Raw genomic sequence first — 25,231 nt, 5'->3', positions numbered from 1 at the left:
GGAGTCAGCTGTGTGTCACTCACGGAAAATATACGTACGACACGTAACGTAACGTAACGTAACATATAGTACAAATGTCACATCAGCCAAAACATAATATCGTCTCTTTGTAGTGTTCAGTTCTATAAAATATATATATATTATTGTGAGAACGCGTTCCAGAACGCTCCTGTTGTCCTATTGTCATCCCTAAATATTTTTGTTTTGCACAGTTATCAGCTCAACTAAAATTATGTCGAAAAATTTAAAGCAATGGTGAACCAATTTTTGATTAAAAATTAAGTGTGTTTAATTAATAACTGCGCGTAATATTTATATAGTTTAAGTGAAATTTATTGTGTGGCAAAAGTGATTTAGTTACTAAATTAAAAATGTTGGAGTTTTATCCAAATTTAAATATGGCGCATATGATACGAAACGGCGATCCAGACACCATACAAACAACGACACATCAATGTAATGGACGGCCAGGTACTTATTTATTATAGAGAAATCGGTTTTTTTCAAGGGTTTCGCCGTCAATGTTAATTAAAAAAATAAGAATGATATGTAATTAGAAATGGCATGTCTTTTCTACCCGCATGGCTAACTTGACTTGTGTCTGTGTCAGCACTTCCTCATGGCATCTAGGCTGTGGGGTTACATGAATTATCTCCTTTCTTGATTTGTCTGATAAAATATTATGTTAGATATGATCTTGAATCATTAGCGATTGAACTAGCCAAAATTTGAAACAAGATGTAATAGAAAAAGCGAAATCTTTTTGTGAAAAATGTGATATTGATGCAACGATACGTGTAAACGCCGCAAAATCGGAGAATTGGCTACAAATAAAAGGTATCTTTTGAAGTCATACTAGCTTATCATTTCATTTTTTTACAAATAAGATTAAATGGTTTTTGAATGGGGAGGAAGTTAAGCTTGCTACGCCACTGCATTTGTTGACAGTCTTACGAGAAAGTAGGATCTTACCAACTTTTCTTAAAATATGCTACCATAGTTATCGATTTGATGGAGTGAAAAAAAAAGTTGGAAATTTGTTTTTCAAAATATTTAGGTTTCTGTTTTTGCACTAAAATATATATGTTACCGTTAAATTTTTTGAGAAATAAATATTTAAAAAAAAATTTGTTCTTAAGGCAGCAAGTAAATACTTTGATTTAAGACAATATTTTCTTGCTATAAGTACTTTAATTTTTATGAAGTTAAATACTTATTTTATTGAAATAAGGAGGTACTTTCGCCAAAAATGTTAAATTTAAAAAAATGCACAATTTACTTCCAGTCAGTGAAAGAACCACTTTAAGCGATTATTTTGGAATAATTTATCTAGGTTTACCACCAAGGAAAATAGTTCCAATAAAATAAAGTACAAAAACTAAAATCCCGGCTATATTACAAAACTACGATCTAAAGATTACGAAAACAAGAAAATATTTTCATCTAAAATTGTTATAATAAGTAAAATTGTCACTACAGTTGGGGAGATCTTTCTATCTGGAAAACGATTTAATCTTAGAGGTGTCTTCCGACGGTAATAACAATTTTTTTGATGAAAATATTTTTGAGAGTATGATTTTGTAATAGTCGAGGTTTTAGCTTTGGAACTTTAATTTATAAATTGATAGATAATTTATTCGTTAAATGCGTAATAAGTGTAAGGTACAACTAATTTAATCGCAGCGTTTTCATCTTATAAAATTTGTAATAAATCATGCGTTTTACGGTAGATATAACATGGACTCGGTGTGCCAGGGTTTGTAGAACTCAAAAGAAATAAATTTAAAAAAAAATAAAGTAACTCCGCGATAAGAGTAAAATTATATTGGCTTTATATATTAAAAATCGGTATGACAGACCGCTCTGTCACGATAAGAGCTGTAACACCATATTTTCCTGAAAATAGGTAAAATTGGAAATAAAATTGTCTCTTACAAACTAATTTCCATGAAAGTGCAAAATACTTGTAGCACCTGGTAAATATTGTACCTATCATTAAATAGCATTGATTCATATGCGAAATTTCGAAATCCGTGTAAGCGCAATTTTACTTTCCCCGCTTAAAACATTAGACTTGTCCATCCATAAAATTATATTAATAAAATAGTGTATCGTTATCATGGAAAAGCTTGAAATGAAACTCATGCACGATGCGAATAGATATCTAATTATTAATTTGTATTCATGAGTAAAAAAACAAAAAAGATTTTTTTATTAAATTCATACTATTTTTTTATTAAAATAAAAATATTCAAACTTAAATATTTATAATGAATATATTAAATTAATTGAAAGATAATTAGTATTACTTTAAAGTTCATTTACATAAAATGATGGTGTGTTTGTGTTTAAAAATCTTGAAATGAAAAATATAAAATTTAATGAAAAAATAATTTGAATATTCATTCAAGCAGAGCAAAGCGAGCATGGTCATATTAGAACACACAAAACCACTCACTATCTAGTGACAGTAACCACATTAAAATAAATTTTAAGTTTTCATAATTTATTCAAAAATGGAAATTAAATAAACCAACCAACTGATTTGAATCTTATAACTGAACAGGAAACCCTTAAAGCATTACCTATTGATATACAGGTTGGACGGACCATTTTAAGGTCATTTTGTAGTTAACCAATCAAAAAATAACTTAAACAAAAGTTGTAGAGTTTGATGGGGACATCATGTCCAGCAATTAGATTGGACCTAGTTTTTCGGGTTTGCTTTAATAGTCAATTTAGATCCTAAAAGGTAAGAGATAGAATAATCCTTTAAATTAGAAAGCTAGCCCTCATAAAAAAACATTTTTTATTTGAAACATTTTTTCGAAGACTTAAAAATATGTCATTATTGTTTTTAATCAAAAATTGAAGATCAAGGATCAAGATCAAATTACCTACAAACTAAAATTTCAGGCCATGGTCATGGACACAAGTAAATGTCTTCCATTACCCTTGAAAACTTTTAACTAAAGCCTTTTTCTGTAGCTATATTTTTAAGTTGCATTTCCTCCGAAAGCTAACGAATTTTTTAAACATTTGTTGTAAATAAAAAATGTTAGTTATTTTATGAGGGTCAACTTTCTAGTCTAAAGTGTTATTTTATTTTTTACCATTTAGAAGAATGGGGCCAGAGAATTGGGTCCAATCTGCTGTCAGAACATGATGTCCCTTATCAAACTCTGCAACTTTTGTTAAAGTTATTTTTTGATTGGTTAATTACAAAACGAGCTTTCTTATTCCCTTATCAAATTCCACGATTTACTCCTCATTTTAAAGCATATATCGTGCTAGCTAATGAAGAAAAATTGACTTGTCGTCTAAAAATGTACCGCTTAGAAAAAAAAACAAGCTAAAGAAATAATGTCAAAATTTAATTTAGTTTTGTATGTAATTTGTACAACATATCTGTAATAAAATTGCCTATAAATAAAAATAAAGTAAATTATCACTTAATATATGTATATTATTTCCCTAGCTTGTTTTTATCCATATGGGCCGCAATGCAGAATTCCGTATGGGTCGATTTAGTAGCCATGATAGATTATAATGGTTCACCCTGTATATACACAAGTTTTCTAGTCATTTGACTAGTGTTAGTATTATTGGTATGAAAACATAATCTATGCATTATAAAATCAACATGAGAGAAAACGTTTTCCCATTAATCCTTCTACATCTTTGCATATCTAATGAATATTTGAATCTCGCGGTCATTATATTGAGGTTTCTCATTAGAAAAGCTACACTTACACACAACATATACACATATTAGAATAGAATATGATGGTACCTACTCATTAAATGAATGGATAAAACCCATCTCATCGCCTTGTTCAAGTTGAAAACCTCTTGTCTTTGCTATGATGTGGAAGATTTCCGCACTAATGCACAATATTCAACCATCAAGTTTTGTATTTATCTACCATATTATATTAAATGAAACCTATTGAAAAATTAACGGTACATGTATATGCTAAATAAAATCAATTTAGATCTTAAAACGGAGATAGAAAAACACTTTAAATTAGAAATAATAAAAAAATAAAATTTTTTCGAAAATGGTTAACTTTCGGAGGAAATGTGAGTTAAAACTATGACATTATTGCATTTAATCGAAACAAATGCTAGCTTTAGAAAAATTTTTTAGGCAAAAGTTATGGAGACAATAATAGACATTCACCAAGTGTTAAGAACTTTTAAGTGTAGATAAATTTTCGAGATCTCATTTGAAGATCAAATGACCTTGAAGCTAGAATTTCTGGCGGGCGAATGCCCTCTATTAAATTTTGCAACTTTTGGCTAAAACATTTTGCTGTAGTTAGCGTATTTTCTTTCGATTAAATGTAATAATGGCATAATTTTAAGACGCATTCCCTTCGAAAATTAACGTTTTTCAAAAAAATGTTTTAAATAAAAAAGTTTTTTTATTAGGATCAACTTTCGAATTTAAAGAGTGTTATTATATACTCTTACCTTTTATGATCTAAATTGGCTATTAAAGTAACCCATGGAACTAAATTCAATCTGATGTCTGAATATGATGCTCCCCATCAAAATCAGCAGCTTTTTTTAAAGTTATTTTTTGAAACTATAGCTATCAGCTATAATAGATTAAAATGCCCCAATTCCAAAACTCTATTATTAATTTATATCCTCTAAGTTTTGCGATTCTCTTGCCATATACATTCTACTAATTTACGATTCCAGTCCTTGGAAAATTATGCATAATTCTGTATATAACCATGCATGAGCCTATAGCTTTTTAATAATAAATTTCCAATATTTTTTTGTTTGAACTGAAGACATTGGATACTGAATGATATTTTTGATTCTTGTATTATCGAATGTTTGATAGTGATCGTCGTTATAATATAAGAAAATACTCGTCTCGCAAAACTAAACAAATCTGTTTATAAATAGTCCTTTTACAAACATTGTTTGAGTTAGAAACAGTTAAAGTTGTACATACATTTATATTACATAAATAATGAAACTTCATAACGGTTTAAACAACTAATCGAGCAAGATGAAAACTCCCTTACCGGTTTGTTTTAAATTTTATTAAAGTTGAAAACATATCTTCAAAATTACATGTTTTTCGAAAATGGCACCTCGATTCGAGATGTAATTTTGTTTTCCCTTTTCACTTAACGAGAAACTTTTTTCTGGAATACTTTTTAAGGATGCTGTTTAAATATAAAATCACCTAACGTTTACAGGCAGACCCACGACATTTTAAAGTTAGATTACTTCCAAAATTTAATGTTTTTCGAAGATTGCACTTTGTTTCGAGCCGAAATTGTTTGTAACTCATATTTTTCCACGGTTTAGGATGTTTAAATTTAAAATAATAAATTCTGCTTAGTGGAAGATATTCAAAGTTTAAAAACACTCTCACAAGCGACTTCTTTTTACGTAGTGTCAGTCCAAAATCCTTTAGCTTCTTCGGATTTTAAAAGCGCTTCCTACGCGAAGACGTCTCGTCTTCGGGTGACAGCTTGTTTTGAAGGAGGGCACAGAGGACTCTTGGTCTAGGTGCTAGGGACATACTTGCGATACCCCTCTTTTTTTTATTATTAGTATAGTCTGAGGATCAATCCTTTGTCCGCGGATCCATCATTGCTAGGACAAACAAACGCACATCTAACTGATTAACAGTCGATTAATTAAAAGAGAGACAATATAAAGTATTTTTCTAATTTTTTTTACAGAAAATTTATCAACAAACAATTCAAATGGAGTAAAATGTGAAGTACAACAGCACCATCCAAAAACATATGAAATGTGTGAAGGCTGTGGCCAAAAGATACATGACAGATATTTAATGCGAGTGGCAGATGCAAGTTGGCATGAACATTGTCTGGCATGTTGTGTTTGTGGAGTATTACTGGCACATTCCTGTTACACACGAAATACTAAATTATATTGTAAAACAGACTATGATAGGTTTGTATCTGCATTTATTTATTTATTAAAACCATCCGAAACTAGATTCCATCTGATGTCAGAACATGATGTCCCCCATCAAATTCTGCAACTTTTGTTGCAAGTTATTTTTTAAATGGTCCACTCTGTATATTACAAAAATTGATTTTTCAAAATTGGGGCAAAAATCGAAATTTAATTCGAGATATTGTAGAGAGAATATTTATAAATTTTTGATTGTCCCAATTAAATTTTATTGAATAAAAGAATCCGTAACACAGATTCAGATGAAAATGAACACAGAATAGAACCCTACGATACTATTGTTGTATTGTGTTACAATAGTAGCAATATCGTAGCTACATCACATAATAACAATAACTAGCTGGACCCGTACGGAATTCCGCAACCGTAGTTACCGTAGTTCGTGGCTAAAAAGAACAAACAACAAATTCCGTAGCACAGTGTTGAAAAAAGTCAAAAGTCCGTAAATTAATATTAGGAGAACATGTATTAAATGTAATAATTATATGTCTAAAGTATTAGGAAGCATCTGTAAAACCTAATATGTTTGCCTAATACACTTATTATTTAAATTTATGGTATTTATTCGTTCAAATTATTTGTCTAGCGTGTTTTTTTCCTAAGCGGTACATTTTAAGACCGTGAGTATATTTTTCGTCAAACCTAGACATAATAAGCACATGAAAATGAAGGGTGAATCATGGAATTTGATAACGGAATAAACGAGATAAGGATAGGACAGAATAAAACTTGGTAGAGTAATAATATATAAGAAAGATAAAGCTAAAAAGCATCAAACTGAGATGATATGATGCTTTATATGATTTTATTTATTATTGTATACCTTTTTTAAAATTAAATCTTTTCATCATTCTATCTATATCTATATCTACCTATAATACTTTTGTTCAGGATGCAGTAACTTATTCTAACGATATAAAAGAGAACACGAAATCTTTAAAAGAGAAAAAGTATTGTAAAGTACTCTAAATAGTAGTGAATTACTTCAGTAAATCTGTTAACACTACAACGAATACTATAAAAAAACAATATCGGTGCTTTCAAAAAACAAAACATAAAAAAAACTTTGATTTTTGACACTTTTTCGATATTTTTAAGCATTTTTACATTTACGTCATACAAATTGCCTAGTTTACGATATTTTTACATTTACGTCATACAAATTGCCTAGTTTACGATATTTTTACATTTACGTCATACAAATTGCCTAGTTTACGATATTTTCTTATACATTTACGTCATACAAATTGCCTAGTTTACGATATATTTTGTGCATTTTCTTACATTTACGTTACACAAATTGTCTAATTGACTAGTCACGTGACAGCCGAGCCATTTCAATATACAATTTTATTTCGAGTATCATGGTATTTATTTCAATAACTATGTCTCATCTCGAAGTCAACTAAAATTTAATCTTAAATAGAGACTTTATTATAAACTTAAAAGTACAGAACCTTTTATTGCATACATTCAGGTGTGATCTTTATTTTCATTCACTTGTATATAAAATGAATTTTCTTTCTTTACGATATACTTATTTTCTACTTAATATGTTTTTCACAATGCATGCAACTCACTTATGATAAAATTATTTCTTGTGAAAATTTTTTTATTTACATTTTAAATATAAAAAATAAAATGAATATGATTCTGCTGAAGTTATTGAAGGGAACTAAACTGTACTATTCTTTTCAATGCTTTCAATACATTCAAATCTACATCGCTTTCTTGCTGGAAAATGTGTTTTTTCGTCGAATTAGAGCTGTTTTCACCAATTTTATATACAGGGTGTACCATTTTAATCTATTATGACTAATAGCCCGTTTTTCGAATTCGTATTAATAATAGAAACGAGCCTATACCTGTTTGGCTTTGAAAATTGATGGAACGCCGCTGACAATGGAGGGGGTTTGCGACAAAAAGGAACTCCCTCAAGTCGGGATATGATTGGTAGTAATTGCAGAATTATCATTTGCGGATATCAGAATTATTAATAGTTTGCCCAAAAAACCCATCAAAAAGATCGTTTTGGGTCAAATTTTTGTACAACTGTTTTGATTTTTTTTTTTTGATAACATTAAGAACCCACCCCCCATGGTCGCAAAGTGTGTACCCCAAAAAAATTCATCTCGTTTTTTGGATGATAGAGAGAATGGTGCAACATGAAAAATCATTGATTTCTTCATCTTTATTTACAGAATTTTTGGTGTAAAATGTTCCCGATGTGGAGACAGACTATTAGCACACGAAATGGTAATGCGAGCACAACAGCATGTCTACCATTTACCATGTTTTGTATGTGTGGTCTGTTGTCAACCGTTACAAAAAGGCGAACAATTTGTTTTACGGGCTGGTCAATTATTTTGTCGGCAAGACTTCGAAAAAGAAATGTATTTATTACAACAAGCAAACACACCAGAAGATGATTTATTGGATGATGGCCTTCGACCCCGAGATGGTAGACGTGGTCCAAAACGACCTCGTACCATTCTAACGTCAGCACAACGAAGACAATTTAAAGCATCATTTGAAGTCAGTCCAAAACCATGTCGAAAAGTGAGAGAAGCTTTAGCAAAGGAAACTGGTTTAAGTGTTCGTGTTGTACAAGTATGGTTCCAAAATCAAAGGGCAAAAATGAAAAAGATACAACGAAAAGCAAAACAAGAGACCGATACAAAGTCATCCAGTGATAAAGATAAAGATGGTAAATATATAAACCCTCTTTTTATTAGCTTTTTTTTATGTCAGTATGTTAGTATGTAAGTATGTAACGGAATTTTCGAACATGATTTTGACTCCCTTCAAAACATCGAATTAACTTAAAATTTGGCATACTTATCAAAGATCAGAACTTTTGAGAAAAAATTTTTGACAAAAAGCTATTAATATTTTTTTTTGTTTCAGATAATTATCCAGCAAATTCTGGTGACAGTTTTTGTAGCTCCGATATATCTTTAGATGATAGCACGAATTTCGATCATTTAGACGATGGTACATCAGACACATTATCATTACAAAATTTAGATTTACAAACGTCACATTCTAGTGGTCATGATTCCTTGCCACCGGGGTCAATAGCAAATCCTATAGATAAATTATATTTAATGCAAAATTCTTATTTTAGTACAGAACAATGAACTGTTTTATATGTTTTATTTAGCATAAATTAGGTAGCGCTAAATATTAATACTTTGAAAAATATTATATATAAAAAAAATTGCTCCTGAAATGCTTCATCAGTCATTTTGTATAAATTCTATTTAAATTTTCATTAAATTAATTAATAATTTTAATTAATTGATAATAATATTTGTTGAAATAAAAATTAATTATTAATAAATAAATTATCGACCAGTGGTTTGGATTCGATACTGGTGGCGTTGCTATGTAGCAGTTTTGGGAACTAATACGAACATCAATAAGGGAACATATGTCCCTAATGCATTTTATATAGAGAGTTAACAGACTTAAACTAGAGCAATTATATATTCTGAAGGGACGGACATTTCAGGAACAATTTTTTGATATATCATTTTGTTTTAATATTAATATTTGACGCTAACTAGATTATGATGTTTTCTTTTTATTTATTTTTTATATGTAAGTGTCCATCTATTTACTTGTAATTAGCGCAAATTTTTGTGTTTATAGATGTGGTACATAATTATTATTCGTGTAATATTATTACCGCCAGTGTTGCCAACTCAGTAGTTTTACAACTAAAACTAGTAATTTTACTCTACCTTTAGAAGGGAAAGCATTTTTTCCAATTCAAAAATTTGTTTAATGGACAAATAATTTCATATTTTTATATTATTTATGCTAATTATTAAAAGTTTTGTGGTAAAACAACGAAAAATATTCAAGTAACACTGCTATCTAGTGATTTTTTAGTGATTAGTGGGCTTGAGAGTTGAAAGTTGGCAACTCTGCTAGTGATAGTCATGAATTCCAGTACCAAATTACATTGTATTATTTGTTTTTTTATTTAATTAAATAAAATAATAAATATTAATTATTTATTATTTTGTATAAAATTGTAAAATAAAAATATTATTTATTTGAAGTAAATAACTGAAAATAAGTCGAATTATAAATGATTGTGATGCATTAATATTAATTTTAAAATTAAACCTATAAATAAATGAAAATATAGTATATAGATTTTATTATGTATATTTTAAGTAAAGAGTACAATATTATTATAAAAACATACCATATTCTATTCGTCTTTATTTCACTCCCTATCAGCGTTGCCAAATCAAAATCTGTTTGGGTAGTAGATATGATTTAAAAGGTTGGTAGTTTTCTGCAAATTTTGCTTAAAAGTTGGTTGATCTAATCTTAAGATCTACCTTTATATATACTTAATATCTTTATATGTATATACTCAAAAGTTGGTAGATCTACCAAATTTCTATTCTAAAGACACTCGCAGTTAGTAGATCTACCTAAAAGTTGGTAGAGTTGGCAACGTTGCTCCCTATTTTAATCCTTAAAACTTTAGATTAAAGATATAATTTCATGTTGCTGGCTTTGAGCGGCAAATTATAATTTCACCTAGTTGAACAAAATAGAACTACGTGCAACGTCAAATTTAAAAGATGTAACTTCATAATGACGCTTGATGCTGGCTTTGAGCGTCAAATAAGGAATCCACCTAGCTGAAATAGAACTATGTCCAGCGTCAAATTGTAAAAAGGAGGGACAAAAAAGAAAAAAAGTTTGTTAATCCATAACCTCATTTTTAATAAGACCCATGGTTAATCATTTTTAGGAAAAAACGTGACATGAGAGCTTTGTGAAATGACCGAGAAAATTACAACTTACATTTGATATTAAAATCGCAAACATAATAAAGAAAAAACAGCAATTTTTGATTATTTATAAATTTTAATTGATTGTTACATGATTACATTCATTCAAAATAAAAGGACTTTCATTCGGTACAAATTTAATTGATTGTTACATGATTACATTCATTCAAAATAAAAGGACTTTCATTCGGTACAAATAGATTACAATAAAAACACTTTAATTCAGCACATAATTCCAATAAACACTTAATTCCAAAGATTATTTATCTTGTTGCCACCGTAGCTTCTTTTCTAGCGGCATCCTGTAATAGCTGAGTATCAACCTCATCACCAGGCAACTGAACATATCGGACAACCGATCCACGAATAAAACAATTCTTCACGGACAACTGAAATAGACGAATAGTACAATTAAACTAAATATTTAAAAGGAAAAAATTAATGCATCTTTGAAATTTTCCACAGTTGTTTATTAAGGTATAAATACTTTATGAGAAAAAGCCGACCTCTCCGGTACACTCTTAAATCAGCTAGAATTTTTATTTTATTCGATGCCACCCGATATACCGCCCAAAAAGAGGGGTTAGCGTCGAAAAATTTGTCGGGGGTTTTTTAAATTTTGTAAATTTCACTTGTAACATGATATACTTTACCATATGAGGATATTTATCAGGATCTGTAACACTGATGTCCGTCAACTTGATGTTTAAATATTGATCAACGGAATGTAAAGTACCACAAATACTAAAAATAACAAAATAATTTATATTAAAAACGAATTTGAATCATATCAAGAACTTCTTACAAACCTTAAATCATTTTTCAATTCAACTACAACATCTTTCCCAACTAACGACTTGAAAAACGAATAAAACAACTGCAGACAAATAAAAATAAAAAAACAATTAAACATTAATCATTTAATGAAATATTATTAATTATACAATACCATTTTTAGATGTTTAGGTTAACTTTAACCCGGCATGTTATTATTTATTTGACATAAGTAACATCAGATCGATGTTAGTGCTGCTCTCTGGTTTAAAAACACGCAAGCTTTAAAAATAATACAACTATTGGGTATTTATGTTAAGAAAAACTCTATTGATGTTAAGAAAAATTTGTACTGATTTAAATTGAAACCCTTTTACAAGTCACTTTAAAGCAGGCCTGCAAGACGGAGTAATTAGATACAAGTTCTTACGGGTTTTGGGGAGACTCTCAAAATCATATAACGTCCTCCTGACTCCCTACATGAAGATAAATTCCCTAAATATCAGCAAAAAATAGATATCTATTATTATTTCTAGGTACTTCTTTTTACAGCCTCACAAATTTTTATTAAAAAAAAGTATTCCGTAAGTCTTCTTAGTAACTCTTTTAGTTAGTTTAATTAACTCTGAATAACTCTTCTGAAAGAGTCCGAAATTTGGGAATTACTCTGACTTTTACATCAAATTAAAAGTTATTTCGAGTTTATAAAGATGTAATTTCATGTTGACACCTGACAATGGCTTTGAGCGACGAATTCGGATTTCATCTGGCTGCAAAAAAATAGAACTATATGCAGCGTCAAATTTAAACGATGTAACTTCATGGTGACGCTTTACGCTGGCTTTGAGTGAAAGGCTAGCTGAAAAAAATACCCGAAATAGGCCGGTTTTCATAAAAATTATAGATTGTAGTTTACATTCTATCCGTTAGGTTATTATTATTCTTTGGAGCTGGCAACCCTGTATACAATCCATGTGGATGGGAATACATTAACCTAAAATAAATACACACAAATTATTAAACTTTAATGAAATATTAGCTTTATATATTATTTAAGTCGAAAAATTGAATATTTAATAAAAGAAAATAACTGCTCAAAGGTTTTTTCATTTAAAATTAACTTACAGGTCCTTTAAAAAGGCTAAAACTTAAGTCAGAATAAATAAAATTTGTGACTGCAATTATAAATATTTCGTGTTTTTATAACTGCTTATAAGTTTTTTCGGTATACCGTTTTTTCCAAAATCTAAATCGTGCTCATTTCGACCTAGAATATGGTAGTGTTTACATGTCTTAACTGTGGAGATAGTTTACAAAAACCACGTGTAGAAAAACATTACAATACAGGATGCAGAAAACCGATTTCTCTATCTTGTGTGGATTGTTTTAAAGATTTCCAGTAAGTATGAAAAGCTTTTTTATCATCAGTTATGTACAAACTTAGCTTTTCTAAATTATTTTATATGCGGAAAATAGACAGGTTTATCGGAATCGTTGTGTGAAGTTTTCTTAGAGGTTAGAGGTGTTGTTTTTTTAAATTTTCTTTGTATTATTTTAGTGGCGATGCTTATGTTGCACACACAAAATGTATAACTGAAGATGAACGATATGCAGCGAAAGGTTATCAAGCGAAACCGAATGCTAATAAAGGTCTACTAAAACAAGAAAAATGGATTGAAACAATACAAACGATTCTAAAGGATAATCCTAATTTACCAAATGATCAGCGACAAATTCTAAATATCATTGTGAAACATGATAATGTTCCAAGAAAAAAACCTAAATTCCAGGTTTGTAATCATTTAAATTTAAGCCCTAAATAGTCGCATCAAATAGGTTAGGTTAGAGTGGCTGTCTTGGGCTGGGGCACATTTAGACGAAATTGTCTGTGATATCCAAAGAGGGTTAGCCTATCCCCGACCACTACTCCATAAACCATTTTTAGCTGTTTAGGAATAGCAGGAGTGTTTTGACGTCAACGGACTTCAGGTCGGAGAGATCGTCAAAGGACTGGCTCAAGTGAGTCCACCTACTCGTGGGAAGAGCTGGGCAGCAACAGTGAAGATGAGACATAGAAATTTTTGCCAATGTTTAGCTTTTTATCTGTAGAATAAAAATTTCTACATTAATTTTTTTTTTTTTAGAATTTTTTAAAAAGTGTTTGTCCTCGAGCAAATTTCAATGCAGCTAGTGCTGTTTTCGATTTATTAGAAAATGAACATAAGAAAAATAATGTACCTAAACCAAATACAAATGGTTCTCCTTCAAAGCCTGTTGAAAATGGAAAATCAATTACGAATGGTACTTCAAATGGAAAATCAATTACGAATGACACTTCAAATGGAAAAGAAACTTTAAATACGTCAAATATTAGTAATGGTAAGCGCAAATTTATATATTTATTGGTGTGAAAGCGGTGGGTCAGAACTACTGTGGCTGTGGCGATACTTTCGCCACTCATGGAATGTGATTTATAATATTTACAAAATATAATTATAAATATTCTTCTCACAAGCAGTATGTTAGGAATGTTTCTTTATAAATCGAAAATTTGAAACTCAAATTAGTCAGTCAGTAAGTTAGGTTTTTTTTGGTTGCAGGTAAAAGTAAAAAATCAAATGAAGAGAGATTTAAATGGAAACCAACGATCTTACATTTTGTTAATAAAAAACAATCAATTAAGAAAAAACAATTAATGAAGAAAGTATTACAAGCGTATAAATTATATCATCCAGAATTAAGTGACATACCGGAAACGGTTGTACAAAAGTATCATATTAAATTATCTAAAATGAAAAAAGTTATTGTTGACGATGATTTAGTTAAATTAAAATAATAATTATTATAATTAATTGCTACATATTTAATTATTTTGTAATTTTTAATATTAATAAAATTGATTCATTTAAGAAACGAATTTTCATCTTATCATTTACTTCTGCACATTAGGGCCGAGTTGACCATGTCGTGATTCCTGGACAATTAAATTTTCGGGACTCCTTTACAATCGTTTGAAGATCATCAGCCCTTTTTTTACTCGACTATATATGTATATTTCTATGTGGAACACCAGACACAAAACGCGTCGGCCAATTTTAATAAATCAGGCGTCAATCTATTTTTCTTAACCTTGAGAATACTACTGAAGATATGGCTGTAATGAAAATTCAATATTGTGAAAAGAATGTGCATGTTCCTATGTGGCACATTAGAGACCAAACGCGCCGGCCGATTTTAATGATTCTGACGTCAATCGATTTGCCTTAACCTTGACAGTGCTACTGAAGATATGGCAGTAAGGGAAATTCAATATGGCGACCACCAGATGCCATATTTAAAACTGAAAAGAAAAAAACAAGCGTAGTAGACTCTGATATTTTAAATAATTTTTTTTTATAGATTTTTATTACGAATTTTTATTAAAAATATCACAAAGTTTTGATACAGTGTGAGTTCGTTTATAAAGATTTAAACTTGAATTAATAACAGTTTGTTCAGATTCTGAAATATTTTCGTTAATTATTTCATCCTTAATTATAAATTCTGTATTTAACTGCCCTTCAACTTTAATATTTTCCGCGTTGGTCAAGTGTTGTACCTCCAAACAACTATTTGTTAGATTATTTCCTTCGTATTTTGCTTCAAAAGTTTCATTTTGAATACATTTTTTTTCCATTGAATCACATTCTTCAATTAATTCTTCTTTAATTTTTTGGTCCACCGTAACAATTTCTTCAATTGTTTCACCTCGATTACGTTTTGTAATCGAAAATATTTGTGTTGTTGTGACTTTTAAACGAGAATTTTCATCACTCAAAGTTGATTCTTTACCAGAATTACTTGGATCTAAAATAGTATTCAATGTTTCAGGCTTAAAACGATTAAGCGGCCAACATCCACTATTTTTAAACGCAGTCAAAGCATTACTCTCAGTTGCTGCTTTGAAGTAAGCTGCTGTAGTTAGAGGTGCTAAATCATTTTGGGTAATGGATTTCCCTGTGTTATAAGTCGTCCATTGATCCAGTGTCTGACTAAAATATGTTTGCATAGCGCCAAAAATTCCGCCATCAAGTGATTGTAGTCCTGGAAATTGAAGTAAAATGACACCATTTTGCTGTGCTAATTCCAAAGCTTGTAAGCTTTTAGTGCGTGCGAATAAGATAATTTTTCGTTCAGGTGTGGCCTTTGCATAGTTAATAAAATGGCGCAACCATTTCATAAGTAATTCACTTGTAATAGCTCCACGTTCAGCAACTTCTACTAAACTTCCAGGGGGAACTTCAATTCTTAAGTTCGGATCTAAATGTTCTCTAAAAATGAACATAGGAGGAATAAATGATCCTGCACCATTTGCGCAGTAAACTATGGTTGTATTCAAACGTCTGCTCCCAATTTCAATTCTTTTCTTTCTTCTTTGGCAAACTATTTTTCCAGACTTTTTTTGGACCGTGGAAAACATTGATTCATCCATGTTATAAATTCTATTTACATCGATTCGATTTAATCGAATATATTTTTCTATTTTTTCCAAAAAATGATTCAGTTCTTCTTTATTTGAGCCGTGCGTTACTCGTAAAGCATTTTCAGATTGGATTCGAATCGGAAGGTTTGGATGTCTTTTAAGAAAATCGTAAAACCATTTTTTTCCTGCCAATTTAATTTCACGATTAAATTTATGTGGCAATTGATTTTCTTCCGCAATTTCAAAGGCTAATCGTCTTACATCTGTGATGCTCAAGCCATGAAAATTTGATTCATGGTTAAGGATGCGATTAATTAGCTCTTTTTCAATATTTTCCGATAATGTGGGTAATTTACCGTTCTTTTTTACAAACGATAAAGGTCTTTTAATCGTTCCATTAATGTGTCTTCTGAAAGTTGGTTTCGGAATGCCAAATCTTCTGCAGCACTCATTAAAACCGCAGCTTTTATTACGGTACGCTTCAATTGCCTGTTGCATATTTTCCTCTTCCCATTTTCCATATTGTCTCTTTTCCATACTATAACAAAATATAAATTTTTTAAGTTCAATTTCCTAAATCGTACCGATACAATTATAGAAACTTTATATAAATAGTGGTACGATTTAGTGAAACATAGTACAATGGCTTTCCCAATACAATTTTAAAATATGTATTAACATTAATCTAGACGACAGATTTACCTGGTTATTTGACCACTCTGTATTTCAGATTCAAAACGTTGTAAACCTTGAATCGACTTGTTATTTTCATCGTCAGGAAAAATGGATGGAATATAGGAAGGATGTGTTGGATTGTCTGATTTTTCATTGTTAATAAAATGAAGACTACAAATCCTGGAATGATTTTGAGGTTCCCAATCATTTGAATATTTGCTGAAATTAATTTGTTCATTGAAAAATTTGAAGGTTATGTTTAAAACCAAGAATTGAATACACACATGTAATTTTTTACTGCGTTAATCCATTTTAATCGTTTGTCTATTTTCCAAGCAGATCCGATTGTGCTCGACGGAAAACGATAGAATTTAATAGATAAATTTCCATTAGTTTTTTCGCGTGACTTGGGCGTACAATTTTTGATACAACAAGTATTTACGAATGATGACATATTGTAAATTTTATTTAAGATTATTAATCGTAAATAAAAAGTCATGAAAAACTCTTGGAAGTCTTGAAAATCTTACAATGCATGATGGGAAATGTCAAATGTGTCACGAGCTCACGACCATAGACTTAGACAAATATTAATAAGACGATTAAGTCATATTAATGGAATGGAAATGAGTGATACTAGCGTATCTCTTGAGGGTTACAGGAACTATTTTGAAGTTAATAAGATCATCTTTTTTAAAAGTTCAAGAACGTTTCGAGAAAATTTCATGCTTCTAGGCCAAGCAATTTCAGCTGTGCGTTGATCGATCAGCCAGTCAGCTTTTTCTTTTATATATTTAGATAGATTCTTTGTTTGACAAAAGTGTAGTAAAGGTCTGAGGACTAAGGAGTGGGGGTATAGACTAAATAAATAATTTATAGAAACAATAAATTCTTTATTTTTTATAATTTGTAACAAAAATTATATATAAGTACCTCCACAAGAATTTTAATAAATAAAAATAACTATATATCACATATTAATTATATTCAATATTTAATTTTAATTATTTATTCAGATCAAATTAAAAAAAGGAGTCAGATCAGATCAGATCAAATCAAATCAGGTCATTATCTGAAGATCAATATGAAAGACAATTAATTATGAATTATTTTTTAAATTAGATGAGATTTAATTCGATATGATTGGCAGTACGATCAATATTTTTATATTTATTTTTATTCATGTAATTCAATTGAATTTAATTTTTAAATTAATTCACACACAGTGCAAACAAATTTAATGTCTACACTGTTTTATGTCACAAAGAAATACTTTTTAATCATTAAATATATAATTAATTAATTATCATACAATTTATTTTACTTTATTTTAATTTAAACATTTTATGCAGACGACGATGAGCCTTGGTCATGGTTATTTGTTGGCCTGTAAAAATTTTCATATTTTATTAAAACATTACAATTACAAAGATAGTATTTAGATACAGTATCGGATTTGAACGCTAAGATGTCAGCGCCACGAGTAAAAAAAAAATCTAAACTATATTTATTAGACTCAGCTGATTTTTTCATTGAATGAAAAGACAAAAGATGTACAATACCCAGACTTATGAGAACAATAAAAAGGCGATGCTGAAAGGTTGAATTTTTTTAATAATTTGAATTACATTGAGTTTGTTATAAATAAAAATAAATAAATTATTAAACAAGTAGTTAGTAAGTTATTAAAAATGAAAGCAATCGAAAGCAGTTTAATTCAACATTATTTCGTAGTTTCATTAAGCATGTAGAGTTCGAATTCTAATTTGGGGTAGAATTAAATAAAACTTTAACTAGAATAAAAAAGAATTCTAGTCTAATCTAATTTTCTTATTTACATGTTTTTTATTATTGAACAAAATCAAAATTACTGAAAAATACAAATTTAAGGGCGAAACCAAATAACTTTACATAATATGGCAAAATTTCAAAACTATAAGAAAAAAGCAAAACAGTTTTTTTTTAAAGTAAATATTAACTGTTAAATAATATTCCACTAAACGTTAAAAACTTGCATACTCCCCAATCATCTTAGGGTTAGGATTTTATTGCCTAAGAGGCACGGTCTTGTTATTTCGGCCCTGATTCCGTTGCATTTAGTGGAATATGATTAAAAATACAAGAATAATGGATTAGACAGAGATAAATACATACCTATCGTCACTCTTTTTATCTTTCTCAGGTTGATTGTTAACTGCATCAGTTACCAAGTTATTTAGATTGTTATTATTTGTTGTTGTTGGTGGTGTAACAACAGTTCCATGTTGTTGTTTTGAAGGTTGTTTCCTTCCAAGTAAAGCTGGTGTCCAACTGAATACGGTTGAACCGTCTGAATGAGGTTGTGGACATGGTGATGGTGCTATTCTAGGTGGTGACGGTGTTCTATCACGATCACGAACACCACCACCACCAGAAGAATTAGATGCTTGTTGTACTTGTGCTGCTTGATGATGATTACTTGCACTTGTGCTTGCTGCTATGTTCAATCGATTTGTACGACACTTTTCCGTTAATAATGGTGAAAATTGTAAAGTATCCAAAAATGTTTCAAACGGTGTTAATTTGTCCTTGAAAAAATATTAACATTTTATCAAATTTTATAATTAATATCAGTTATCAATTTTGTATGCCTGCCTGTATTACCGGTCGTTTTGAAGATGAACCATTTGAAGGATCGTTCCATTGATGTTGTGGTGTTTTGTTTTGAGACGATGATGGTTGGAACATCATGTCGTCTTGCGTTAACGCTGATATCGTGTAGGGGCCAGTTCGTCGAATTGCACGCGGTATACCAGATCCAACCAGATTGTTACGTGTTTTAATTGATGTGTCTGATGTGGGTTTTTCTCTGGTTGACTTTGTTAGTCGAACGTTTTCCGCTTGCGGTGATATCATCATATCAAAATGAAAATTGTCAAAAATTTCACTTAAATCACAATTATTTCCATTCACTTGACTGCTGGAACGGGAACTATTACCTACAATACAGAAAAATTGTTTTATTACTCAAATAAATAGTTCTATTTTTAGTACAGGGTGCGCCAACTTTTTTGTCGGTATGTAAACATTAAATAACTTTGAAAAAAAAAAAAAAAAAAAACAATAAAAACGTAGCCAAAATCAAAAGAATGGAGTGTGTGTGTGTGTGTGTATAATTAGAGTTACTGACTTGAGTTAGGAGCATGAGGTGAAGCACTTATCCAAGATGTACTCGAATCTGATAAATTTGTATTGCTGTTGTTACGATCATGCATTTCAAATAAATGCAACAACATGATTTCATCATCTAAACTCTCACCAGCCGTGCTAGGTCGTGATCTGTTGTTTGTTCCATGATGATGGATTCCACCAACACTTCCACTATTATTACTTGTACGATCTCTTTGATCTTGACCCAATGTATTATGTGCAGCAGCATGTGATGTTTCACTAGCATGATTACTTCCATTATTTAATAATAAACGTTGTGCCATCGAAAATTCTGCATATTCGACATCATTTTCACCTGAAAATTATTAATGAATATACAATTGTTAGTAATTGTTAGAATTTTGAATGATTGTTGAGCTGACCTGACATAGTTTCATCATCCACATCATTTTCATCGTTTGAATTTTCATCCAATATTCCTACGTTCGCTTCATGATGTTCACATTCATCAATGGATCCTTCATGTTCACTTAAATCCTAAAACAATCACCAAATGTCTCATTTAACCAAGTTTCACTGTATTTATTAGTCAACAACATACCCCACTGTCACTGCTACTAATGCCCATGTTAAGAGCAAGTGTCATTAATAGATCAGGACTTGATAATGATGTTTGTATGCTAGGTGTACGATTTGGTTCACGTATAGCTTCTCGACTACTATGAGCTTGACCTCCATGTCCACCATGTCCACTGTTCGTATTCGTAATTATTGTGGTGGATGATAGAACTCTTGCAGTACCACCAGTGTTAGTACCAGCAGCTCCAGTGCTTATAATTGATTTAGTAGGTTGACTAGTTGTTGAGGATGCTGATGCTGATGATATGGTGGATATTGATTCTGTTTGATGGATATCTAACACAGGAACTGTACCAATTGATACACTGGACGGTGATGGTTGATTAGTTAGTTGATTTATTGAATGATTACCATTAGATCTATTAATATTATTCAAATACTTGTTCAATATTCTTATCTTACTCCAATCTTGGAAGTCTTGATGGAACTTACCTATTTGATTGTGGTACAGAATCAATAATCCTATTCTGATGTGATCTATCCATCATATCACATACACCACTTAACGAAGGAGGTGGAGGAGCAGGCATCACGTGATTAACTATGATAGCTTGATTTGAGGAACTATTTCCAAGTGTTGCAGATACAGTATTTCTAGACATTTCAACTGCTAACCTCTGTAACAACATAATATATTAACTTGATGATTTAGAAGTGATTGTCGATAACTTAGAATTTAATTCTTACATCTTTTAATTCATTAATTTGATTTAAATATTGTGCTTGCATTGATTGTAATTGATTTATATACCATTGTTGATCTCTGCAACGTTGATAGAAAGTTGGAGGTCGTACTTGGAATCTATACAAAATATACAAAAAAAAGTAAAAAAGGCATAAATTTTATCTCGATAAATAGACCTTTTTACAATAAATCAATCTTTTGTAACTTACTTTAAAAATAACGCATCATTTTGTGTATCTAGATAACCTTCGGTAGCTAATAAATCTAATCGAAAGAAACGATTGTATCCCCAACATTCACCAACTTCAAAATCAGAAGCAAATTCTCGTACAATATTTTTGGAAGTATCTCGTGAATTTTGATGAATCATTTCTACACGATATTCATATCTAGAAAAATTAACAAACAAAAAAATAATAACTTTACTTCGATTATCTTAGATTTGAGAGGTGTTTTCTTCCCCAAGTCCAGCATGGCTAAAGAAGTTATACTTCAAAAATAAAAGTAAATAAAATAAAAATAGTTACTTGGATGTCTCCATCATGCCAGCACTGAGCTCTAAAAAGACAGATAGATAATTGCCACGAACTACACCATTGCCATCTGGATATACTTTTAATCGCCAACATAAACCATTCGCATGTAATGGATGTGAGTAGACTGGATCTGCTTTTGCTTGTAATACACTAAACTTTTGTAAAACAAACATACTGCTATCGTATCCTGGCACGATTTCACTGTAAATTCAAAAATATTATCACAATTGAGGTGGTCAGCAAAAAAAAGGCTTGAGAGCCTCAATCGTCAGCTTGTATGGAAGACATACCTATGGAAATCAGCAGGAACTGGAGCAGTAACAAAACTAGCCATAGGTTTTTTCCTGACAGCGTGTATCATTCGAGACAAATCAGCACTTTTCGTGATCAATTCCGATCTTGTACATGTATGCAGTTGATGCTCAATTTCTTGAAGTAAATGCTCTAATTGTTCAGTTTCTTGGGTTAACGAGTTCTTCTGTCCCATTAATGTGAATAGTTTTGTTTTCAATTGTGAATCTAAACGAGCGATCATTAATTCAACAGCATTTCGAATTTCACGAACTCGTTCATCTTTCGCTGCACGCACCGATTCAACATTCCGTTCCTGAAATCAATTACCTCAATTACCTACAGTTAAGTATTTCTCCAACAATTTCTCTTTGATCTTTAAATCACTTGACGACCCCTCCGTTATATTGTTGTAGTTTCATTCAAATCCGTTCGGTAGTTTTTGCGTGAAAGCGTAACAAACAAACAAACATCCTTACTTTCACATTTATAAAAGATACGTACCACTTCTTGAACAATACTAATTAATTCCATTAAACGTCGTCTAAGTTGAGCTACTTCATCCTTGATTTGTGTGATATGTTGTTCGTAAACTTCTTCCAATGGTTTAAAAGTGTGCCCTGAATGAGTACCACCCCATAAAGCACACTGATGACAGATACAACAGCGACAAGTCCAACAATATACAGATAATTTTTCATGATGAGTTGAACATCTGAAATTCATATCAAACGTCACATTTCAAGTCAAACTACCGAGCGTTTCGTTTACTTTTATAGAAATTTTACATCATACGGTCTCAAATACAAACCATTATGAGTTAGGACCCGGTAGAATATCAATATTCTCTTTTTCTAGCAATACTTAAAAGTTTGTAATCTATGAATTCCTTTTTATATTTCATTATTATTTATGATAAAGAATTGAAATGAAAAACAACTCAATTATAATTGATTACTTACCGATCTCGGTCAGCTTCATCACGACTTGAATTATTTGAAACGGCTTGTAAGGTGTCAAGTTGTTGTGTGACTTCTTCCACCCAACGACAATTGACCAATTCATGAAGATGAAGGGCAGCACGACAATGAGGACATTGTGATCGTTGTTCAGTTAGCCAACGTCGAATACAAACATAACAGCATAATTTTGAACAATGTGGACACAAATGAGCATCACGAAGTTTTTCCATACAAATGAAACATCGAAATACTTCTGCCAGAGTCTGCAAATTTTAACAAATTCTTTATTTTAATTTCATTCTGGCATGTTCGTCTGTCATAAGCGCGTCCCCTCCTTTTTAGGGGTAATTTGCTGTGATGTCATAGCGGTATGAGTCATAGACCATGAGTTAGTTCAGTGTAGATAGCTGGGTATAATATATACATAGATAATAAGAATTTATATTTATTATAATCAGATGTCTATGAATATATCTGTCAAACTTATTTGTGTTATTTCGTATAGTGATACCCATATTATGTCATCAAATTGGGTGCTTTTTTGACAGTTTAAAAAAGGGTTTAAATTTAAATTTAAGTTTTTGGCAAGAAAGCGTGTATATTTTTCCGAAATAAATTTTTGGTGGCTTTTTATTAGCAAAATCAACGTTTTGAAGTATTTTTTCAAAAATAGTGGAATACCCTATTAAATACATAGTCTCGTAGGGTCGTAGATACAAGTACAAGGGGAGGGAATACTTACAGTTTCAGGACACATGTTTGGTGACATTACATTCATTTTTTATTTAATATAATTTTACTGTTTTTATTTTTTCAAACAAGAAATTTAGTAATTGAACAAAAATTGAAAAAAATTACATGGGACACGTTATAATGTTGAATTTTATTATATTTGAAAACTTCATTTCAATTTACAACCCCCAAGCAGGCAAGCAAGCTAGCAATTGTTACGAAATAACAACATTCATTTTCTATGACAGCCAACAACAGAACAGTTTACAATCAATTTAATTAATCAGAAGTATCAGAAATATTTGATTTTCTTATTTATTAATCATATTGTTCGATTCTATTGTATTTTAATTATGTTCACATGTATTGCATGTTTTCAATAAAATTGTTTATAAATGCAATTCGAGGTCAACATACAAATAATTGAAATATTTTTAAATGATTTAATTCATTTTGTACGTGATATGATATAAATTAAATTAAATATTTAATACAAGATAAATAAAAAATCTGATCATATTATTTATAATAATAATATTATAAGAAGGTTACTCACCTCAACACTATGGTCATCGGTCCTATTTCCTCCTTTATCCCTAGATGCCATTTTATATTGAATATTATTTGTTCTTGACAAATGAAATAAAACAAATAAATTTTAATTGATCTGCATTGATTTCGTTTTTAATATAAAATGGTACAAATAAAATGTTAATTTTAATTAAATATGTTGATCATTTTTTTCATTATTTTCATCACAATCACCATTGTATTGTATTGTCTGTCGTATGCGTGAATGTATTAAAATGATTGTACAAATGACAGCGAAACTGACTGAATCTCAAATGTTCAAGCAAAAATAAACAATAAATGGTTTAAATGCCATCTATATTGAATGAAAAGAAACTCTGATCAAAGAATACAGATACATACTAGAAGATTATTTTCTTTATCGATATATTCTAAATGTAAACCGAAAATCAGAAATTAGAAATTTGGTTTTTTATTTATGATTCTAAGCATGGAGGTTAGACCGAAGGAGAACAATCGCTACGCACTGAAAATTTGTATAATTTATAGTTTATTTTTCAGCCACCATCCGCGCTGTCATCGATAAGTAGTATCTGCGTATCTAGCTGTTTATGAGTACAAGTAGATGAAGTTAGTACTATTCAAATTTTATAAAGTAGTATAGATAAAATAAAGTAGAATAGCAGCTGGCGTCGATTTGATTGTCCCTACCATGACTACGCACCTAACAGATATGGACATCTTTTTCAGATACACCATTTTAGATTTTAGAATGGCTTAAATTCAAAAATAAACAAATAGTAAAATTTAAAAGTTTGTATTTCTTAAATTGAATAAAACTAATTCAATAATTTGATTGGTTATTTGATAAATATGTGGAAAATATGGTATTTTTTAATATTTTGGTTCATTTTATTCATAGTAATATTTTATTCTGTCTTTAAACTGTTATCTTATACATTTGGTGATGTTCCTCACTTCAGATTGTGAATTTTACACTA

The 25,231-nt window shown here is 30.3% G+C and overlaps 5 protein-coding genes across 5 annotated transcripts; 2 read left to right on the top strand and 3 right to left on the bottom strand.

Moving 5' to 3' along the window:
* Positions 1 to 315: 315 nt before the first annotated feature.
* Positions 316 to 9,113, top strand: LOC123296364 (LIM homeobox transcription factor 1-beta-like). Its single transcript, XM_044877825.1, has 4 exons — positions 316 to 471; positions 5,715 to 5,949; positions 8,175 to 8,680; positions 8,881 to 9,113. Exons 1-4 carry the CDS (start codon positions 372 to 374, stop codon positions 9,111 to 9,113), a joined length of 1,074 nt encoding a protein of 357 aa, XP_044733760.1. The 5' UTR covers positions 316 to 371.
* Positions 9,114 to 10,849: 1,736 nt separating this feature from the next.
* LOC123296838 (U6 snRNA-associated Sm-like protein LSm2) lies at positions 10,850 to 11,849 on the bottom strand. Its single transcript, XM_044878512.1, has 4 exons — positions 11,743 to 11,849; positions 11,603 to 11,670; positions 11,447 to 11,537; positions 10,850 to 11,182 (listed from the first exon to the last, which is right to left on the bottom strand). The coding sequence occupies exons 1-4, from the start codon at positions 11,743 to 11,745 to the stop codon at positions 11,057 to 11,059; spliced, it is 288 nt and encodes a 95-aa protein (XP_044734447.1). The 5' UTR covers positions 11,746 to 11,849; the 3' UTR covers positions 10,850 to 11,056.
* Positions 11,850 to 12,651: 802 nt separating this feature from the next.
* Positions 12,652 to 14,403, top strand: LOC123296362 (cell growth-regulating nucleolar protein). Its single transcript, XM_044877824.1, has 4 exons — positions 12,652 to 12,966; positions 13,126 to 13,357; positions 13,712 to 13,946; positions 14,168 to 14,403. Exons 1-4 carry the CDS (start codon positions 12,842 to 12,844, stop codon positions 14,401 to 14,403), a joined length of 828 nt encoding a protein of 275 aa, XP_044733759.1. The 5' UTR covers positions 12,652 to 12,841.
* A 498-nt stretch (positions 14,404 to 14,901) lies between these two features.
* On the bottom strand, positions 14,902 to 17,164 carry LOC123296361. The gene is made up of 4 exons (XM_044877823.1): positions 16,989 to 17,164; positions 16,732 to 16,923; positions 15,013 to 16,567; positions 14,902 to 14,907 (listed from the first exon to the last, which is right to left on the bottom strand). Exons 1-4 carry the CDS (start codon positions 17,156 to 17,158, stop codon positions 14,902 to 14,904), a joined length of 1,923 nt encoding a protein of 640 aa, XP_044733758.1. The 5' UTR covers positions 17,159 to 17,164.
* A 667-nt stretch (positions 17,165 to 17,831) lies between these two features.
* Positions 17,832 to 24,511, bottom strand: LOC123296822 (E3 ubiquitin-protein ligase TRIM37-like). Its single transcript, XM_044878488.1, has 14 exons — positions 24,256 to 24,511; positions 22,968 to 23,230; positions 22,510 to 22,720; positions 22,005 to 22,321; positions 21,706 to 21,915; positions 21,388 to 21,567; positions 21,181 to 21,295; positions 20,926 to 21,110; positions 20,456 to 20,852; positions 20,277 to 20,391; positions 19,874 to 20,209; positions 19,348 to 19,682; positions 18,859 to 19,271; positions 17,832 to 18,091 (listed from the first exon to the last, which is right to left on the bottom strand). Exons 1-14 carry the CDS (start codon positions 24,304 to 24,306, stop codon positions 18,049 to 18,051), a joined length of 3,171 nt encoding a protein of 1,056 aa, XP_044734423.1. The 5' UTR covers positions 24,307 to 24,511; the 3' UTR covers positions 17,832 to 18,048.
* Positions 24,512 to 25,231: the final 720 nt, after the last annotated feature.

Source organism: Chrysoperla carnea, chromosome 3 (assembly GCF_905475395.1).
Source record: "Chrysoperla carnea chromosome 3, inChrCarn1.1, whole genome shotgun sequence".
Taxonomy (NCBI): domain Eukaryota; kingdom Metazoa; phylum Arthropoda; class Insecta; order Neuroptera; family Chrysopidae; genus Chrysoperla; species Chrysoperla carnea.
Note: the sequence above shows the minus strand (reverse complement) of the source record. Positions and strands in the feature narration are given on the sequence as shown.

Excerpts from the sequence above, each read along its gene's own strand:
- LOC123296362 (XM_044877824.1), top strand. The coding sequence starts at position 12,842 with ATGGTAGTGTTTACATGTCTTAACTGTGGAGATAGTTTACAAAAACCA. Across the intron at positions 13,358-13,711 it reads GAAAAAAACCTAAATTCCAG|AATTTTTTAAAAAGTGTTTG; the intron begins GTTTGTAATCAT and ends TTTTTTTTTTAG. Across the intron at positions 13,947-14,167 it reads TACGTCAAATATTAGTAATG|GTAAAAGTAAAAAATCAAAT; the intron begins GTAAGCGCAAAT and ends TTTTGGTTGCAG.
- LOC123296364 (XM_044877825.1), top strand. The coding sequence starts at position 372 with ATGTTGGAGTTTTATCCAAATTTAAATATGGCGCATATGATACGAAAC. Across the intron at positions 5,950-8,174 it reads TGTAAAACAGACTATGATAG|AATTTTTGGTGTAAAATGTT; the intron begins GTTTGTATCTGC and ends CTTTATTTACAG. Across the intron at positions 8,681-8,880 it reads CAGTGATAAAGATAAAGATG|ATAATTATCCAGCAAATTCT; the intron begins GTAAATATATAA and ends TTTTTGTTTCAG.
- LOC123296361 (XM_044877823.1), bottom strand. The coding sequence starts at position 17,158 with ATGTCATCATTCGTAAATACTTGTTGTATCAAAAATTGTACGCCCAAG. Across the intron at positions 16,924-16,988 it reads AACGCAGTAAAAAATTACAT|CAAATATTCAAATGATTGGG; the intron begins GTGTGTATTCAA and ends AATTAATTTCAG. Across the intron at positions 16,568-16,731 it reads CAGAGTGGTCAAATAACCAG|TATGGAAAAGAGACAATATG; the intron begins GTAAATCTGTCG and ends ATTTTGTTATAG.
- LOC123296838 (XM_044878512.1), bottom strand. Across the intron at positions 11,538-11,602 it reads GAATTGAAAAATGATTTAAG|TATTTGTGGTACTTTACATT; the intron begins GTTTGTAAGAAG and ends TGTTATTTTTAG. Across the intron at positions 11,183-11,446 it reads CTGATAAATATCCTCATATG|TTGTCCGTGAAGAATTGTTT; the intron begins GTAAAGTATATC and ends CGTCTATTTCAG.
- LOC123296822 (XM_044878488.1), bottom strand. The coding sequence starts at position 24,306 with ATGGCATCTAGGGATAAAGGAGGAAATAGGACCGATGACCATAGTGTT. Across the intron at positions 23,231-24,255 it reads CCGATGACCATAGTGTTGAG|ACTCTGGCAGAAGTATTTCG; the intron begins GTGAGTAACCTT and ends TAAAATTTGCAG. Across the intron at positions 21,568-21,705 it reads GGCATGATGGAGACATCCAA|ATATGAATATCGTGTAGAAA; the intron begins GTAACTATTTTT and ends TAATTTTTCTAG.